Raw genomic sequence first — 20,170 nt, forward strand, 5'->3', positions numbered from 1 at the left:
AATTGTGTTCCAAAGACAAACGAAGGTCTTACAGGTTTGGAACAACATGAGGGTGAGTAATTAATGACAGAATTGTCATTTTTGCGTGAACTAGCCCTTTAAGACCTGTTTTTTACAAAAAAAAAATTTTAAACTTTTTTTAAAACTTAATTAAAAACTTTTGGGCATCAACAGAAAAAAAAATTCTCAGAGGAGTAGAAATATTATAATCTACTGTATTACTGTACAATACTATAGTCTCCTGTGAACACACCTTTACTCAGAAAATCTAAATATAATTTTTGCATTTTATGATTATGGTGCCAGAAGGGCGAAACTTAAAAGCATTTAAAATGTAAAATCATCAAGGTGTGGTTTTGCCATAGGGCTTGTTCATGAGTCTCTATTGTCTTTTGAATTAAGAATGCCTGCTCAACAGATAGCAATCACTGGCATCTTAAAATTACAGTCATTAACAGGCATTACCAACACAATGTGACGGCTGCAACCGATACCCATGTGACACAGCAAATGCCCCGCCCCTTTCTGCCGCTGTATCCATGGCCACCGCTGGCATCGTCGTCTTCCTCTTCTTCCTCTGCATCCCGGCCCCCCTCACCACGATGGCAGCAGCAGTAGTGGATGAGGAAGGAGAGAACGACAAGTAACGAGAGGACGAGAGCAATGGCGGAGAAGCTGGAGAGGACCAGGAGAGTCTGTGGAAAGAGAGAATGCAAAATGAGTAAGAAGAAAAGACAACCATACACTCAAGACTATTATTATTACATATACTTTTGTATTGTAAATAATACAAAGATTATTAGAGTGTGTTTTACAAGAAAACACTATTTCAGTCTTTCTACTTCAAAATTTCATGTTAAATTCAATGTGTTACTTGCTGTTTCTTTGTAATTATTATTGAAATTTAACAGCAACCCAAAGATAAATGTAACATATGACAATATATGATATATACATGATATTGCCAAACATATTATCTATATATTTTTTTTTCTCATTTCTGTATTTTAGTTCTACATTCTCTGGGTAGATGGAGGTATATAAACATATATAAAAATATCCTTATAGTAAAATTGTATATGTACTTATGGTAATAAAATCTAACCTATATGATGATTGATGATATGATGACCTATATATATATATATATATATATATATATATATATATATATACATACATACATACATACATACATACATACAACTTTATTAAAACTTATTAAATTCTGAAATATTATTGCAATTCAAAATAAGTTTTTATTTTTTTATTTTAATATACTTTAAAATATAATTTATTTCTGTGATGCAAAGCTGAATTTTCATCAGCCATTACTCCAGTCTTGTTGGAAACAGTTGTGCTGCTTAATATTTTTTTGGAACCTGTGATACTTTTTTCAGGATTTTTTGATTAATAAAAACTTCAAAAGAACAGCCATTTTTTTCTAACAGTGTAAGTCTTTACTATCATTTTTTATCAATTCAACAAATCCTTGCTGAATAAAAGTATTCAAAGAACTAGAAATTACTGACCCCAAACTTTAAATGAGGTGTATATTGTTACAAAAGTTTTCTATTTTAAATAAATTCTGTTATTTTTAAAGTTTTATTTATCAAAAAATCCTGAAAAAGTATCACAGGTTTAAAAAAATATATTAAGCAGTATAAATCAGCATATTAAAATGATTTCTGTAAGATCATGTAACACTGAATACAGAAATAATGATTCTGAAAATTTAGCTTTGCATCATAGAAATAAATTATATTTTAAAGTATATTAAAATAAAAAAACACTATTTTAAATTGCAATAACATTTCACAATATTATTTTTTTCTGTCATTTTAATCAAATAAACACAGCCTTGATGAGAAAAGTCTCCTTTAAAAAACACTGATCCCAAAAAAATCTATGTTTTTGTAATTTTTTGTATATATATATATATATATATATATATATATATAATGTATATATATGTATATGTATATATATTATATATACATATTTAAATATGCATATATGAATTTCTGAGTGAAAATTAAAACAAATTTATTTATTTATTTCATTGTAAAAATGAGCACAGAATACACATACTGCATAGCTGCATACCATGCCCATGCATGTATTGTATAGAAAGCAGTGTGACATAAAATGGAGGATGTCTCTTTGATCTTATTGGCTAATACAGCACGGATGCTCCACACAACGAGAGAAAAAGACAAGATGCAATTAAAGCTTTCCGTTGGATTCAGACACATATTGTGCATTCACGTTTCATATACTACACATCTTCAATCTGATCTCAATCCATCTTCCCAGTTTTTTCCCAGATCACTCTCTCCTTCTCCTTTCCCAGTGGTTTCTCTCCATGCTTTCTCTTCCGTTCACTCATCCCTCACTGTTCTCCCCCTTTCTTTCTTTTTATCCACGCCACTGGATCTCTATTAATAATCTGTGACCTACTTAAATACATTCACTGCTTTTCCCTCTGATTCTCTCTCTTGTTTTTCATCTCTCGCTCCCTCTCCTCTTCATGATTTCCCCTCTCTTCCCAATTCCCACTAATATCCACTCTCTCGTTTCTCCTCTCTTCCATCACTCTTGCTCTTTTACAGTCTGTTATTTCCTAGCACATCTTTCTCTTATCATCTGTGTCTTATCCTGTAAACCCATTCAGGCATCCAACATAATCTGGCTTTGTCTCTTCCAACTTTATCAATCTGTGGCGAAGCTATGTCTTTTTCTAAGAGTAACCGGCTGTTTATTTCAGCATTTCTAACATTATCAACTGGAACTGAACCTAACAGAGCGTAACAGTCGGAATCCAGAAGTAAAAATACCATTCATTTTCTCCATATAGGCATTGACTTAACCAAAGAGGTTGTTTATCAGCGAGTTATTTTGTCTTCATGAAACAAAATCATGTTTTCAGTGCAATTCCTCGTGAAGAAATACACTAACCATGATCCTGCAGAGAAATATCCACCAATCAGAATGGCAAACAACTGATGCTAAAGAAGCTCTGCAGTAATTGGCCACTTCCATGAAGCCCTACACTTGTAAACTGCTCATATTTGTGTACAGCTTGTTAGACCTTTTCTGAGAGGTGTGTGCCTTTCTTAATCATACTTATTCAAATTAATTTGACACAGTTTAACTCCACTCAAAGTGTAGTAACATCTAGAAGCAATATGAATGCTCCTGAGCTAAATTTCGAGTGTCCCAGAAAAGGATATGAATACTTATGCAACGGGATCTTTTCAGTTTTTTATTTTTAATAAATTTGCACAAATGTTAAAAACCTATTTTTTTGCTTTGCCATTATGGAGTAGGGAGTGTAGATTGATGTGGGAAAAAAAAGTCATTTAAAGTAGTTTAACATAAGGCAGCAACATAACAAAATGTGAAAAAAATGAAGGGGTATGAACTGTTAGATGAAATGTACGCCCTTGTGTGATTGTATTCATCTAAAGAAGAAAGTCAAATACACCTAGGATGGCTTGAGGGTGAGAAAATTATGGGGTAATTTTCATTTTTGGGTGAACTATTCCTGTAAGTCTTTGCAATGTGGAGTTCCTTCATTTAAGATGTTAAGTACACAGTCTTGTACCTTTTTTGCTTATGGAATTTTGCGCAATTTCATAAAAGAGCCGATGGGAGGGGAAAATTCTGCATGTGATTTACTGACACTGCGCACATTAAAACACAGACACAAATGTTAGCAAAATTGGCTTGCAATTTAATACTTTCCTATTTTTTCCCATAAATTTTGCGTCTGAAAGCCACAGTCACTGCATCATAGTTCCTGCCCTAATGTGCTGGACATTTATAGTCATATCTTTTATCAATATCTTACTAATGTTGAAACATGCACTTATGAAAGAAAATGCATTTCTGTCATAGTTAGCATTTCTTACATCAGTCCATCATGCTCTCAATCTCTGATACCGAAAGTCTATCAGAAATCTTATTTAGCCAATGAACATTAGAGAATGTGAGATACAAACTCAATTTTGACTCAATATATCTTTAAACTGCAGACAGAAAAGTGCTTTTAATGCTTTTGACTTCAGTTTAGTCTCTCTAAGAGTCTGTGTGTAAGAGTATAACAGTGCTGTGAGTGAGAGTACATTGTGCGAGTCAACGTAAAAATATTTCTGACAGCGAGAAAAAAGACATATCTGGCTGTTCATACACTATATTGCATATATGTGATATAATTTAGACAAAATGAGAGGCTGCACACAAAAGAGAGAAAATAGAGAGCGAGACAGAAATAAATGCGTCGCTCTGAATGAGGAGCGCACCCACCACCAGCTGTCAGGTGTGAAAATTGTTTCTGAGAGTGAGAAACAAGGAGAGGGCATGGGAGAAGGGAGAGGGTTACCTGCTGGTACTCCCAGCTGTCTGGGGTGAATGCGCTGTCTCGGGTCTGCAGGGTCAAGTCCAGGCGAGGAATGGCATGGCATAACCGTACCCATAGTGATGGGGTATAGTTGGGGACAGTTGCTATAGCTGCCATGACTGCTGTAAACCACCTCGGTCTTTCTCAAGTATCTGAAATGATTGAGAAACATGCACTTAAAAAGAGGACACACCAAAATTGGACACCCAATGTACTTGCTATTTAATTTCATTCGAAAGATGTATTATTTATGCATTTTTAATGTAATACAAACATTTTTTGGGGGAAATATGACAACATATCTCACAGAGATTGCACTGTCATAGTGTTTGGGAATATTCACACATAATTTAAACACATAATCACATGTCATTAGATATAAAAATCAAGCATTTAGATGAGAACGCAACATCACGGTTGTTTCGAACCAATGAGCATTAAGCTGTGTCGTAAGCAAGTTGTTTCCCATCATGCTTTTGGTAAGTGCAGTTGGGAATACATGGGTGCCACAATGTCACGCAAGATTTTTGACACATGTTGGTATGACAAATACGAATTAAAAAAAGGTAAAGGTAAAAAGGTAACTGTGTTTTTTTTTTATCACACAAACTTTTTTCTCGCAATTGTGAGTTTACAATGTGCGGTTCTGAATTTTCGCAGGATTGTGTTATACAAACTTGCAATTCTGCCTTTTTTTTTCTCAAAATTGTGAGATATAAACTCACAATTGCGAGTTATAAAGTCAGAAATGTGAGATATAAACTAGCAATTCTGAGAAAAACATGTCACAGTTGCCAGATATAAACTCAATTTTGAGAAAAACATCTTGATTGAAGAATTGCCTGTTTATATCTTGCATTTCTGACTTTATAACACACAATTGCAAGTTATTAAGTCAGAATTGTGAGAAAATATCCGTCTTTTATCCCCTCAGAACTGACAATTTCCGAGTTTATATCTCACAATTCATAGAAAAAAAGTCAGTATTTCGAGATATTAACTCAAAAAAAAAAAAAAAAAAAAAAAAAAAACTCAGAATTGTAAGATAAAAACACAGTTCAAAGAAAAAAGTCAGAATTGTGAGATTATATCTTCCAGTTCTGACTTTATAACTCGTAATTGCGAATTCATATCACGGAATTCTAACAATTTTAACACAGTATTTTTCCCTGTAATATATATGTGACCCTGGACTACAAAACCAGTCATAAGTTTAAATTTTACAAAACTGAGATGTATACATCATATGAAAGTTCAATAAATAAGCTTTCTATTTATATATGGTTTGTTAGGATAGGACAATATTTGGCCGAGATACAACTATTTGAAAATCTGGAATCTGAGGGTGCAAAAAAATCAAAATACTGAGAAAATCACCTTTAAAGTTCTCCAAATTAAGTTCTTAACAATGCATATTACTAATCAAAAATTACATTTTGATATATTTATAGTAGGAATTTTACAAAAAAATCTTCATGGAACATGATCTTTACTTAATTTCCTAATTTTTTTTGGCATAAAAGAAAAATCAATAATTTTGACCCATACAATGTATTTTTGGCTATTGCTACAAATATACTGCCCTCCAAAGGCAAAACGCAGTAACTATACATTTGGTCAAAATTGAGTTAAGGCTTAAAATGGACTTTGTGACAACTGTTTTGTCTTGTGGCAAAGTCTCCTGGTTCAATTTTGTCCCGTTTCAGAAAAACGTTCAGAGAAACAAGAGTGTCAACATGTTTGACTAGCTGTTGTAAAAACTTTAAAGGCATTTTTCTCAGTTTCAGTGTTCGCGTAGTTACTGCTCTTTGCCTTTGGAGGGCAGTATACCCCAGCGACTTAAGACTGTTTTTGTGGTCCAAGGTCACATATATATATATATATATATATATATATATATATATATATATATATATATTACTTGTGGTTTTATTTATAGTCTTTATTTGTGTTTTTATTTGTGTCCAAGACTATGTAATACATCCAATTTGAAAATAGAGCTTTATCTCTAGGACTGAATGATGCAGGGTCTTTAAAATGTATATGAGAAATGTTTATTAAGAACTAGAATCTAAAATCATATGGTGATATCTTTAATACTTCTTGAGTTATAGGTATGCAAACTTTGGAAAAAGAATATTTATGGAACACAGACAGGTATGTTTAATGCAGTTGTTTTGACAGAAGGAAACAAGATACATTTCTAGTTTCAACATTATTTCTTATTTAGACAGTACTCTTTAAAGGTTGTATCAGCGATTTCTAGCCTGAAACATAAAGTGTAAAATTCAGCTGATCTTTCATCACGATCCGCTCGCTGCCTGCCCCATAAACTGTCTGTGAAAAAACCGCGTCTCTCTGGTCAGCCTAGGGTCCGAGATATGCCAAAAAAACAATCGGCACTACCAACCTTTCCACAGCAAAAACAAACATTGTTCCAACCAATCAGCGTCAGGGGTTTGGTGTTGTGGACTTTCGCTCCGCCTCCCTCACATCCCTGCACCAGTAGGAAAGTCCACAACACGAACCCCCTGACGCTGATTGGTTGGAACACGGTTTGTTTATATGTGGAATAGTTGATAGCGCCGATTGTTTTTTTGGCATATCTCGGACCCTAGGCTGACCAGAGAGACGCGGTTTTTTCACAGACAATTTATGGGGCAGGCAGCGAGCGGATCGTGAAGAAAGCTCAGCTGAATTTGACACTTTATGTTTTAGGCTAGAAATCGCTGATACAACCTTTAAAAGGAAATAAGGGTTTTTGACCATTGGAAATGTGTCCAATTTAACAATTTATCCCTGGAGCCACATTGAATACATGTATGGCCTTAAAAATTAAGATGCCAAAAGAAAAGTTTGTTGAGACCCAATATCTAAAAGGACATTAAGATATCCAAAACACTTTTTGAGTTAGTGGCACGCAAACATTGGAGTAAAAACTTGAAAAGTGCTGTTTCCCATTTTCGAATGGTCACTATTGGCACATATTGCAACAAAGATTGTCAATTGTCAAGTCAACAGATTTTACTAATAGAACTACTAATCTCTGTGTAAAAATAACATTGTGATGCTGCCATCTTTCTGAAGTCATTTTTAACCCCCTGTAACTTGGCTCTGAATCTCAGGTGAAAATTGCCATTTTAACCCCCTTCTTCAAAATTGTGGATTACTCAGTAAATATTCATCCATGCCATTTAATATTTTGCCTTTCATCACTATACATGTTTACCTTTCTTCAGAAAAAATATTAGCAAAATTACAAATTTGAGCCGGGGAAGTTTCTGCGATTTGGTTGATTCGACACGGAATGACCCATATGTGACCTTGGACCACAAAACCAAGTCATAAGGTTAAATTTTACAAAACTGAGATATATACATCATATGAAAGCTCAATAAATAAGCTTTCTATTGATGTATGGTTTGTTAGGATAGGACAATATTTGGTCGAGATACATCTATTTGAAAATCTGGAATCTGAGGGTGCAAATAAATCAAAATATTGAGAAAATCACCTTTAAAGTTGTCCAAATTAAGTTCTTAACAATGCATATTACTAATCAAAAATTACATTTTGATATGTTTACAGTGGGAATTTTATAAAAAATCTTCATGGAACATGATCTTTCCTTAATTTCCTAATGATTTTTGGCATAAAAGAAAAATCAATAATTTTGACCCATACAATGTATTTTTGGCTATTGCTACAAATATACCCCAGCGACTTAAGACTGGTTTTGTGGTCCAGGGTCACATATGTGAAATATTTTGATGTGAAAAAAGGAGGAAAAAATCATTTTACCTCCCAAAAACAAACACAAGAAAGAAGGAATAGAATGCAGTAAAAAAAAATCAAAAAACATGCTAAAAAAACAGGAGAAACAAGAAATAGGTTTAAAGTAGGTTAAGTAGAGACACACACAAACATTTTCATTACCAGGACTGAGGTCCGCTGGGAACACAACATGGATTAAGTGATTAGATCATCAATGTTAAGAGAAGAGGTTTCTAAGATAGCCAGACACTGAGCAACCATTGGATCTCATGAGAACTGGATACATTTAAAAAATCATTATGGGGTTTTGGGGGGACTACGCACTCCAAAATAATGCAAGGGCTGTGTCTTCTAATATCATAATTATTTAATGACACACACACATCACTGAATAATTATGAGCTCATCTAGGGATATACATTCTGACACCATCATGTCTTTAGGATTGGATTTATTATGACATTATCAGGCTATACATTTTATTTTAACGATGAGTCTTCATATACAAATTTGAGTAATAACTCACAAACTCAGTGTTCCTTAATTACTTCATGGGAACTACATTACCATAGCTAATCAAATGAATAATTTATCTATATATTGAATATAATTCACTGTTACAGCTACAATCTTTGTGTAATTTCTGCACTACTATTTGCATAAAACAGACAAAATGTGTAAAAATAATTATTGTTTCAAATCAGAGCTACCAGAAAACACTCCCTGTCTTGCACTGACACTGGTTTAAAGCACTGGCTTGAGTATTTAAGATCTGGCTGTGTCATCTGACCACTTAATCCTACCAAAATAGTTAACATCTCACATCACTAAATTAACAAGAAACTACAGGCTCAGTCACAAATAACCCTTAGCAATAGTGTCTGATGTGTTTCGTTCATAATGATGTCTGAAGGCTATTCATTTACTGTTAGAGAGCATAACCAGCATGCAGTGGGTCAAGACAATAAGCTGGTGAATTGTGGTATAGTTGGTGCTGTATTATCAAATTAAGTGTCTTCTTTCACATGCAAATGAGAATAGAAGCCAAATTAATGTAAAACAGTGTTATGGAATAGTTAAACATGCAGACCGTGAGTCAGACTGGAACGCTACAGCACATCTGAACATGATGCATTCTGTCAGCTTGTTATAAGGATGGTTCGCATTGCATAACGGAAAGGCAATAATGCGAGTTTGGAAATGGAGCAAGGAAGAAAAATGTGCAAAACAATAGAGGGACAAAACATTTTCTGTTCTGCCATTCAATTCCTAGCTTCACTATAATTATCCACAACAGAAGTATGCAAAATAAAACAAAAATGGTTTCCAGGATTACTAATGATGTCATCAAGAGTGTTTGTCATCCAACATAAGCCATTTTAAGCTCACTGAAAACTCATTCGATTTTGGAATTGCCACTTTATGACACTATGAGGAAACATTCATCTGTGCCTTAGCTCATTTTCATGAGCAATAAACTCAAAATGAAATGTTCACATAGTGACATGAGTATGATAATGATTTATCATTATGTGTATCCTAAAATGGTCAGATTTCCTTCTAATATTTAATTTAATAATTAAATAACATCTGAAGTAGGGTTTCCAAATTCTGAATATGGACCATTGTGTTGTTGATTCACCAGCTTGATATAATAAAGATCACTGATCATTGGTCACTAAGCATAAAATAAATAAATAAACTGTAAATTACTGCAGTAAATACATAAACCTCTAATTATAATGACTAATAACGTATCAATGACCCTGGATCACAAAACCCTAAGTAGTACAGGTATGTTTGTAGCAATAGACAAAAATACACTGTATATATCAAAATGATCTATTTTTCTTTCAATGCCAAAAATCATTAGGATATTAAGTAAAGCTCATGTTCAATGACGATGTTTTGTAAATTTTCTACCACAAATATATCAAAACTTAATTTTTGATTAGTAATATGCATTACTAAGAACTTTATATGAACAACTTTAAAAGTGATTTTCTCAATATTTAGATTTTTTGCACCCTCAGATTCCAGATTTTCTAATAGTTGTATCTCGGCCAAATATTGTCCTATCCTAACAATCACACATCAATGTAAAGCTTATTTATTCAATGTCAATTGCTATTTTAATAAAAAAATTACTCTGCCTGGTTTTGTGGTCTAGAGTCACATATTAATATTCAAAGCCTGAAATGCCCTGCGAAAGTAATAAATCTGAAATCATTGTCCAATGAAAGACCAAATGCTGAGGGTGTGATATAGTTAGTCATACAACATTAGCAATTAAAAGGGCTGTTATTAAAAATTATAATATCCCGACTGCTCTCAAAACTTTATACACATCTGAGAATTCCAGAATAGCATAAAAGTCAATATTAAAATCACACCATTGATGGAGCCATATATGCTTGAGTGAGGGCATTTTTCAGTGCTGCTGTTGTTTAGACCAGATTTAGTTCAAAATTTGCGTCCAAAAGAAGTTCATAAAGGTCACTGGGGGCCATTGTTTGTATTTATATAAGTGTCAATGACTAAAGGAGCTCATTATGAAGGTATTTATAAATATACAATCACCCACACCACAGAACTGATGCTAACTAATAGATATCGATAAAACCCTCAGAATGACTAGAAACAAAATAGGACAGAATTGATTGCAGATTGCACTTGTGTGAGTTGACCCAGTGTGAGACCAATCGATCTCATTCTCTCGGACTGACTTGCATACTTGTTTACGGCAGTCATACCCAGCCATACTCACCGCGCTTTGTCTTAACGTTAGCGTTTGGACACGCTACGAGGACCTTTTGTTTGAGTGGTCTCGCGTAATGAATTAACTGTCATACGTTTAGCACACAGACCAATTGACACGGCAAATGAACCGCACAGCAGGCTATAAAAATGTCATATGGCACATTTAAAACGTTTGCCCACCTTAATTTGCAGCAGCTTAATGTGGGTGCTTCCACGTCTCTCACGCTCGTGTGAATTTGTTTGCGATTAGATGCGTTTACTGAGACCGCTGACCGTTAAAACGGTTTGCATCCTGAGTGATGAGATCGGTTGTATTGAGGAGAAAACTACAGTATTTTCAGTTCCAGTACGCGCCCGGTCTTTGTGCTCGCTGATGGATGATGGGAAACAGGTCTTCAGAGAGAGGCGAGAATCCCTGAGGGATGTTTTAAGAGAAGGATGACTTCAAATCCCGACGACTATCAGTCAGTTCCACTATTTATTTGAAATCCGCTGAGAACTTGAATCATCGTTCACAGTCGCGAAAGGACGCCTAGAGTCATTAAAATGAAAAACTTCCGAAATTAATTGTTCACAGTCTGATTCGCTTTTTAAAAAATCCACAACTATGTCGTCGATGCCGTTTCCACACAAAGTAAATGTTCAGTCTGGAGAAATAGCAAATCCATAACATCCAAGGCAAATGAAATCCTTCCAGTGGAGTGTGTTTGTTTAATACACTAACTATGGCTAATAAAAAAGGCTATGTGTTGTTAGGATACAAATCGGTGCATTTATATTAATTGTTTCATTTTAAACAAATCACAGTCTAATTTAAATAAGTGAATGACAGATTAAAATTGGTGTGGTCCTGAGGGTCCCAATGATCAGGACTGAACTTGGCTCTCTCCCTCCCTCTCGCTCTTTCTCTCCCTCTCTTTCTCTCTCACTGTGGGTGTTTGTGTGCAAGAGACAAAAAGGGATGGAGGGATTTACACATGTACTGTATTTAGACTGAGTGCATGACAACACATAATGACAGAGATTGAAAGAAAGGTGATTAATTGTGAGAAAACCACATACAGGAGGGTTTAAAGAATAAAAAAGGCACGTCAGAAGGTTTTCCAAATGTAATCCGTGCAGTCTCGCTCTAAAATCTTAGGGAATTCCCATAAATGCTTATTGTGATTATTTAATGCACTCTTTAACCACAAATGAAGTAGGTGATGGGTGGTGAAAGAAAGGGCTGAAGGGATGCTAGACTCTCGGTGGCCCGGGAGGTTTAACCGAGATAGGGGGATTAAAAAAAACACAATGAAAACAACAGAACGAGCGAGGGATGGAGAGATGGGTATTTGTGTGCCAAGGGAGTATGGGGTGGGGGGATATGAATGCATGAGAGAGGGAGGGTGGTGTTGGTTTTTCTGTGTCACTGAAAGAGAAAGCGAGTGAGGATGGGGGAAGGGTGCTAGATGGAGAAGCACAGGAGGGAGGGATGGAGAGAAAGAGACTGCACAAGCATTCATATATGTATAGTGTGCATGTATCCAGAAGGAAAGAGAAAATGATGTTATGTATGCAAGACTTCCTTGCTCACTGTAACACACAGACATGCAAGAAAAAAAATATTCGTAAAACGAGTCATTTATTTTGATTTAATTTTATAGGTCTCAAGACATTCCTGTGGCTGAATGTACAGCTGTTCAGAGTTGTTTGTTTGATGTTGAATAATTGAGAGCTTGTGCTATAAAAACATAGCTGAAATACATGGTAAATTACTTATTTATATGCAGTCCATTTTCAATAAAAAAACCTACACACTCACCCTTACATCCAATTCGATAAGTGATCCAAAAATACTGCCTTGTACTGAGTCACTTAGCAACATCCCACAATGAATAACTGAACAGGAAGTGAAAAAATTGCCAGGTACATTTAAGGTGAATGTTGTATGTCTTTACCCAAGCGAGAATAAGCAAATCCACATACAAACCTACACTAAAAGAAGGCCTTGTTATATGTGTACAAAAATAAATCTTGTATAAAATAAATCTTGTAAAATTTGAATGTCAAAGCTGTTCATATGACTACTGTACATTTAAGATGACTAAATATAAACAACTTTCACTGTTGCAAAACAGTTTTTGAAAAAAGAATATAAAGATAAAAAACAGAATAGTGTTTCTCACTGCAACAGATACTAAATAAATGATTGTAAATGTTTTTAAAATGTTAAAATTCATTGCCTTTGCAACTATTACACACAAATATAGCTGCAAGCAGCAATTAAGGGGTCAAGCACTGCATTAGCATGCATTACAGCAAGCATCAGACTAAACGCAGTCGTTTTAAGACGATTTCAGTCAAAAAGTCAGAAGAATCATATACAACTACTAGAAATATGATTTAATTGCTTATCACTTTTGACCAATAGGTGGCACTGTTATCAAATCGATGTGGTGTGTTCTGTGTGAGGTGACAATGGCACACACAGTTTGGTGTCAATATGTCAAAGCTTCGCAGGGATAAAGCCTTTGATGCAATTTGGCATCATGCCTCAATTTTTTTGCGCTGCTGTGCAAAAACGGTTTTGTCGATTGACACAAAATTCTTCACTTTTTGTCAGCACAGTCTGAAGATGATCTGTCTCGATTTTAGTGAAAATTAGACAAATGGTCAAGGACGAGTTAAAAAAAAGTAGGCTCTCAATATAAATCAAAATTGCGGGTAGGAAGTTCAGCCGACAATGGCAAAATTGGTATCTATGTTCTCAGCATGACCCAAGGAATATTTTGAGACCAGTTAATTACAATAGGCTAGTGCAATCAAAAGTTATTAGCATTTTTGGAAATGTCATTATTATTGGTTAATGAATGGTATAATTACTTTTAACCAATAAGTGGCACAACAATTACAAAACAGTTGTGCAGTGGTCAGTGTGTGGTGACAATACAGCCTCATTCCAGCAAATTTGTTGATGTGTTAAATGATAATCGTTTCGTATATCAACAGGAAATCCATAACTCCAGCATAGTCTGAAGATAATCTGAGTCAAATTTGGTAAAAATTGGACCAACGTTCTAGGAGGAGTTCGAAAAAATATTTTTCAACATAAATTAAAATAGCTGACAGGATATTCAGCCAACTATGGCAAAATTGCCATCTATGTTTTCGACATGATCCAGTTTCATTACAATAGGCTAATATACTCTAAAATTATTCGTATTTTTTGCAAATTTCATTATAACTTTCCAAAACTTTTAGGCAGTTTTTCGAACTATTAAAAATAGCGACCTCTAGACCTTATGGTTTAAAAGTTATTAGCATAAACATGAGTGAAACTTTGGACAAGTGGCGCTACAGAGTTTAAGCCTGCAAATTTGCTAATGGTAATGTTGAGACTGTCCTCTATTTGTGTGCCAAATTTCATAACTTTGCCGCAAGCGGTTCTATAGGCTGCCAACAGAGGAAGAAGAAGTAGAAGAATAAAGACACTAACGGATACAAAAGGTGCCATCGCACTTTCTGTGCTTTGTCCCTAATAAGCAGTCATTTATTAGGATACCTGTGTATCTAAACATCAGGGATTGTGAGTAATTTTGATTAAACATGATTAAAATTTTATTTAAATGCATAAAGTATTTGATGTAGTAATTAACCTTCATCTCTGAGTTCAGATTATACATAACCAGGCACTACACATTGGGAAATTGTACAGCACTTACAACCTGATAGAAACCGTCCTCTGTGTTTGTATGACTGTTCACACAAAGATAGAGTTTATTTACTTCTAGCTTGCCAAAGTTTATATCTTTGGCCAGTTTAACAGTTCCTATCCCTTCAAACATCTTCTCAGTCATGGACTCTTGTGATTTGGCCAGGGTGAGATGGTACGTCGGGCATCGGGAATGGCGGTGAAGCCAGCCCTTGTCCTTGAAGGCCTCTTGAAGAGGGGAATTCAGGTTCTGGATATCTGACAGGGGTTGTGGGGTCACATGGAGTACAGTCCCATTAAAATGCCTTAATTTGGGGGTGAAAGACACAGATATAGGAGGTTTGTAGGAGTTCCCGATTGTGGTTCGCATGAGCTCAGCAGCAGCGCTGACTTCCTCTGGGCCTTTCAGAACAAGTAAGCAAAGCGTGACGTGTAAAGTTGCAGGGTCCACCCACACCGGCTCTGACTGTGGAAGGTGGGAGAGAACTTTTTTCTGAATGCGCTGGAAGGACTGGAGAACAGCGGGAGAGTCGACGCGGAAGCAGATGAAGTGGGTGGCTTTGCGTGGTGGTGGACGGTTGGGCCGAGGTTCTTGTGGTATGGATGATGCTGGCTCTGCTTCTGTACCTTTCTCTCCATCCCAGCTGTCCTTCCATTCTACCACTATTTCGGTCTGTTTCTCTTTCGGAGTGATGGATAGCCCCTTTGTCAAATGATTCAAATCTTCAGTAGCCGACATGTTTTTATCTTCTTGCGCAGATTTGTTTTGCTGAAGTGGAATATCATCTTTTGTATTTTTGGTAAATGAGTGATCTATGGCATCTTCCAGCTCTTGTTTGTTTGTTGTAATTGTAGTTGCATCATCATCCTGTTCGTCAGAAAATTCAGTCACTTGCTCTTGGTCATTTGAAACATCTGCGTTGTTGGTGGACTCGTCAAGTCCTCCAGTGTCAGTTAAATCGTCTGAGAATTGAATAATTCCAATACATTAAAATTAAGACAAATAGTATTTAATTAAATTTAAATTTAATTAAAAACTCATATACCTCTATCATAAGTACCTTTTTAATTTTATTAAAATTCATTTGCATTTACTGTATGTTTTGGGGTCATGAAGTCTTAAAGGGATAGTTCACCCAAAAACGAAAATTACTCTATGATTTACTCACCCTCAAGCCATCCTAAGTGTATATGACTTTCTTCTTTCAGACAAATACAATCAGAGTTATATTTAAAAATGTCCTGGCTCTTCCAAGCTTTTGAAGCCCAAAAAGTGCATCTATCCATTATAAAAAGTACTCCACCTGGCTCTGGGGGGTTAATAAAGGCCTTTTGAAATGAATCAGTGCATTTTTGTAAGAAAAATATCCATAGTTTAAACTTTATGAACTGTAATCTCTAGTTTCCACTGTCAAATGCATGTTCCTGAGAGAGTGGCATTTCAGCAGATGACATGGAATGTAGTTGTAGCGTAATCTCTGGTGTAGAATATACTAGTCTCACGAGAACCAAGTTTTGTTTACAGCAAAGGAAAACCTTAGTCTCCTCTTAGCTTTTATCAAAATCCTCCAACATTTTTCTTTACAAATCCTTATTTTGTAATTCTAATTTGTGAACAGTGTTTTGTTTTGCTGTCTCCTCTGCACTTCAGCATTTGTCCCTTCTCACCAGAGCTTAGGCTATGTCTACTTGCATACTCGGAAGCTAAAGATTACAGTTTATGAAGTTTTAAATACGGATATTTTTCTTACACAATTGCACAAATGCATGGAAGGTCCAGGACATTTTTTAAAAAATTAACTCTGATTGTATTCATCTAAAAGATGAAAGTCATATACACCTACGATGGCTTGAGGGTGAGTAAATCATGGGGAAATTTAAATTTTTTTGGGTGAACTATCATGTTGAAAACAAAAGCTTAATTAAAAGAATTAAATACTTGAAAAGAAAACCTTATTAAATAGTTTAATGTATCTTTTATTATTTTACTATTTTATTTTATTAGTGATGAGACTAAAAAAATCCACGTCGTCCAACCAACACATTGAGAAAACCCCAGAAAATTATTAATTACTAATAACTCGGCACATGTGTTTTAAACTAGATTTTGAAATATACGTCCTGTTCTTTATTGTGGACAATCTTTTATGGCAATGACACAATAACAATTTCCAATAAACAACCTGTTTCCAGTCAAAATAATACTGTCACTCACCTTGCTGATTCTCACCACCAAATGGGGGCAAAATAGTCTGCCCTGTTGAACCAAACACCCTGTCAGTGCGACTGTCTCTATCCCACATCCGCTGGCCTTTGTAGCTGAAGTACTGAATCCTATGACGAGGGAGAGCCAGCTCCTCAGAGAAGTCACAGTCACATACCTAATGAAGAAAAGTGTTAAGGCTTAAGACCATACAAGATATACTGATTTTAACATACATCTATACCATATGTACATCGACTTTACAGTAGTCACCACTAGTAAGCTACTAAATATATTGTAGTAGCCTACATTTTTGTACAGCTGCTTTGCAACGATTTGTATCGTGAAAAGCGCTATAAAAAATAAACTTGAATTGAACTGAATTGAAAATAAGGTAATGAACCATATTAGTGCTGATGTAACACACCTGAGTGTCCCATGAGAAGTCAGAGAACGGGCGTTCCAGCACCCCAAGGAAACGATCCAGGTGACCGACTATAAAATCAGCTGGGTCCACTGAGGAGTCCCATATAATTCTGGAAATGACATCATCGGCGGTACGCATACGTGGCTTCTTCTTAGAGCCTGGGACATAAAGGCAACTATTTGTAAACCTAAAGAATAAATCTAGATGGTACAGTGCCTCTGCATTTCATCATTAAAAATCTATAATCACACCTTCTTTCTCATTTCTTATATGCTGCTTTTCTGCATTTGTCTTTTTTCTGATTCGGGTCTTGCGCTGCTTTTCTGTGACGGCTGTATCATCTTCCTCTGAGTGTGTGGCTTGGGGCACGTCAAGCACACTGTGAAGTCAGGAAAGAGCAATGCATTATTTATCCACAAAGCTTCAATGCATAGTCCCAAGATCTAACAAATTTAACATCTTTCACAGCAACTACAAGACACTGTGCCAACTGCTGTTGAAACGAAAATATCCCGATAATAAAACATGTCTAGCATGAGGTTAGTTCGATGGTTGAGTTTGCACCATCCTGGGGGACAAACAGACCTGTGAGACAGTCGACATCTGTCTCCAAAATGACATCTGCCCAAAAGGAAGTGCTGGCAAATGTTTTGGCTAGTTTCTTGTTTCATCTCATCTAGCAGAAAGGGAAAGGGAAGAAGTAGTAATATAATTGCATTCATGCACTGACTGATAACACAAGAGAAAGTTAATCTATAACTACTCGGACAATAAACGTTAGGCTATCTGAGATTAGTTAAGGTAGATGTGATGTAGTGGTATGTGAGGATGTAAATGGTGGTATTCAAAACAGGGTGTTTACAAAGGATAAAAATAAACATCTGAGTCAAATATCTGTTTGGTGTAGCATGTTTCAACTCCACCCACCACCTACACATTTACACACCTGTTGTGACATAATAAGCAAACATATGCTGTTCAATATTTGAGGTAGGTAGGATTTGCTGATCTTTAGAACCTTCTATTCATCAAAGAATCCTGAAGAAATGTATCATGTTTTCTATAAATATATTAAACAGCACAAAATTAAAAATAAGAAATGTAATAAGCAGCAAATCGGCATATTAGAACGATTTTTGAAGAAACATATGACACTGAAGACTGGAGTAATGGCTGCGGAAAAGTAAGCTTTGCATGACAGGAATTAATTACCTTTTAAAATATATTCAAATAGAAATCCATTATTTTAAATTGTAATAATATTTCACAATTAATTTCACTATACTTTTGAGCATAGGGACCTCTTTCAAACATTAAAAAAAATCTTGCCTAAATACTCATGTAACAATAAATGACAATTTGGGTGCCTCAAAATAGCACAAATGTCCCTTTTGGAAGCTTTTGGACCAGGAGGTTTTAACTGAAAATAGCACAATAGCTTGTAAGTGCTCGTACTAGGAAGAGTGGTGTGGAAGCAGACCTCTCTTTGTGAATTTTATATTCTCTACCCTGCACTTACAGTAAGCCTACAGCAATTTTGTACAAAAAGAACCCATACTTGGCTAGAAAATATGGATAATTATATGAAAAGGCTTGTCACTGCCATCTTCAGGTCATTTGCATTATAGCCTCCACCTCTACATTATTTGTTAAAGGCGGTGACCAAAAAGTTTAAGTAGACCATTTTTGTAAATTTCAGCTTATATTAATGTTTTCCAAACTACTTGAAATTACGAAATGACAAAAAAAAAAAAAAAAAAAACGAATAATTTACTAGCACTACAACTCATACGCTGTGAAGAATAACCTTTAGAATTAAAATACAGCTTTTTGTATTTTTTATATACTTAATTTATCGATGACAATGTAACTGATTTAAGTGTAAATAAATGTCAGGTAGATCTTACCTATGTCGATTTCTCCCACGGAATCCTCTGTCAGGTTTTCCGGACTTCTCTCTTCCTCACATGCCATATTTGACAGCTTCAACAGAGCTTCTTTGAAACAAATAATGTTACATTTAGAGTCATTTAGAAAGCAACTTAACCACAGTCTTTGTGCTATACTGTACTGTAGTCGTCAAGACAAAAACTATTATGTAAAACATATTATGACATAATACGAGAGAGCATGAACTGGCCTACCTCAACTCACAATGAACCAGACAACTAGCTTCGAAGTGGACTGGTTAGTGTCAACGTTAACATATACAAGATGACATCATCTGGTTCAAGTGACTCATAGTTAGCCTACAAACCGCGCGAATGATTGCTAACCAAATACATTACACACACTAATGAAACAGTGAAACTCAATAAGTAATCTTTTGAACATACTCTGTTTATATTGGTGGTAACATTTACTGTATATATATATTTAATATATGTGTTTATTATTATCAAACATACTTGCTGTGCTGCTAGGGCAATGTTCACAAAGGCCACTTCCGGTTTTAAGTCTTGAGGCTCTGGGTTTTGTAGTTTTCGGCAAAAGCATTCTAAATTTCCGACTCATTTCGGCGAATCGGTTCTTTCAAACAGTCCGGTTCAATATCTTTACGTATGTCCAAGCATATCACATGCTCCATTTTCCATTAAAGCCATGGCACATATTGCTGTATATTACAGTTAGAGGTTTTATAAGTAATATATTTTATTGTACATTACAATACATACCAGTACATTGTATTTTATTGTAATTCAATGTGTCTCAGTTCAGTCTATTAAAGCCATGATTCCGCTCATTAAACATTACATTTAATTTGCATTTACAGTGAACTCAAATTAATTTGCATATTTCGCCTGAGAAAGGCTTTTGGCTTGCACCGATTCTTTGTGATTCGTGAGCGATTCATTTGAACCGGTTCGTTTGAATCATACAAAAGATTCGATACGTAGCTTCATTTATGGA

General features: G+C 35.2%; 2 protein-coding genes across 4 annotated transcripts in view; both read right to left on the bottom strand.

Annotated features, from left to right (window-relative positions):
• The window catches only part of ttyh1 (tweety family member 1), a 39,921-nt gene extending 28,090 nt beyond the window's left edge, over positions 1-11,831 (bottom strand). For both annotated transcript variants that reach the window (XM_073847476.1, XM_073847475.1), the window contains exons 1-3: positions 11,117-11,831; positions 4,385-4,554; positions 466-695 (exon numbers count right to left, since the gene is read on the bottom strand). In XM_073847476.1, coding sequence (XP_073703577.1) covers positions 466-695; positions 4,385-4,519 — 365 coding nt within the window. In that variant the 5' untranslated portion in view covers positions 4,520-4,554; positions 11,117-11,831. The remainder of the gene's footprint in view (positions 1-465; positions 696-4,384; positions 4,555-11,116) is intronic.
• A 2,586-nt stretch (positions 11,832-14,417) lies between these two features.
• On the bottom strand, positions 14,418-19,702 carry leng9 (leukocyte receptor cluster (LRC) member 9). Of its 2 annotated transcripts, none has more exons than XM_073847014.1 (7): positions 19,669-19,702; positions 19,168-19,257; positions 17,846-17,936; positions 17,512-17,639; positions 17,261-17,418; positions 16,846-17,011; positions 14,418-15,593 (listed from the first exon to the last, which is right to left on the bottom strand). In XM_073847014.1, the coding sequence occupies exons 2-7, from the start codon at positions 19,232-19,234 to the stop codon at positions 14,611-14,613; spliced, it is 1,593 nt and encodes a 530-aa protein (XP_073703115.1). In that variant the 5' UTR covers positions 19,235-19,257; positions 19,669-19,702; the 3' UTR covers positions 14,418-14,610. The 2 variants fall into 2 exon arrangements, with proteins under 2 accessions (XP_073703115.1, XP_073703114.1); XM_073847013.1 differs by lacking the exon at positions 19,669-19,702 and adding an exon at positions 19,405-19,648.
• Positions 19,703-20,170: the final 468 nt, after the last annotated feature.

This window comes from Garra rufa, chromosome 9 (genome assembly GCF_049309525.1).
Source record: "Garra rufa chromosome 9, GarRuf1.0, whole genome shotgun sequence".
Taxonomy (NCBI): Eukaryota; Metazoa; Chordata; class Actinopteri; order Cypriniformes; family Cyprinidae; genus Garra; species Garra rufa.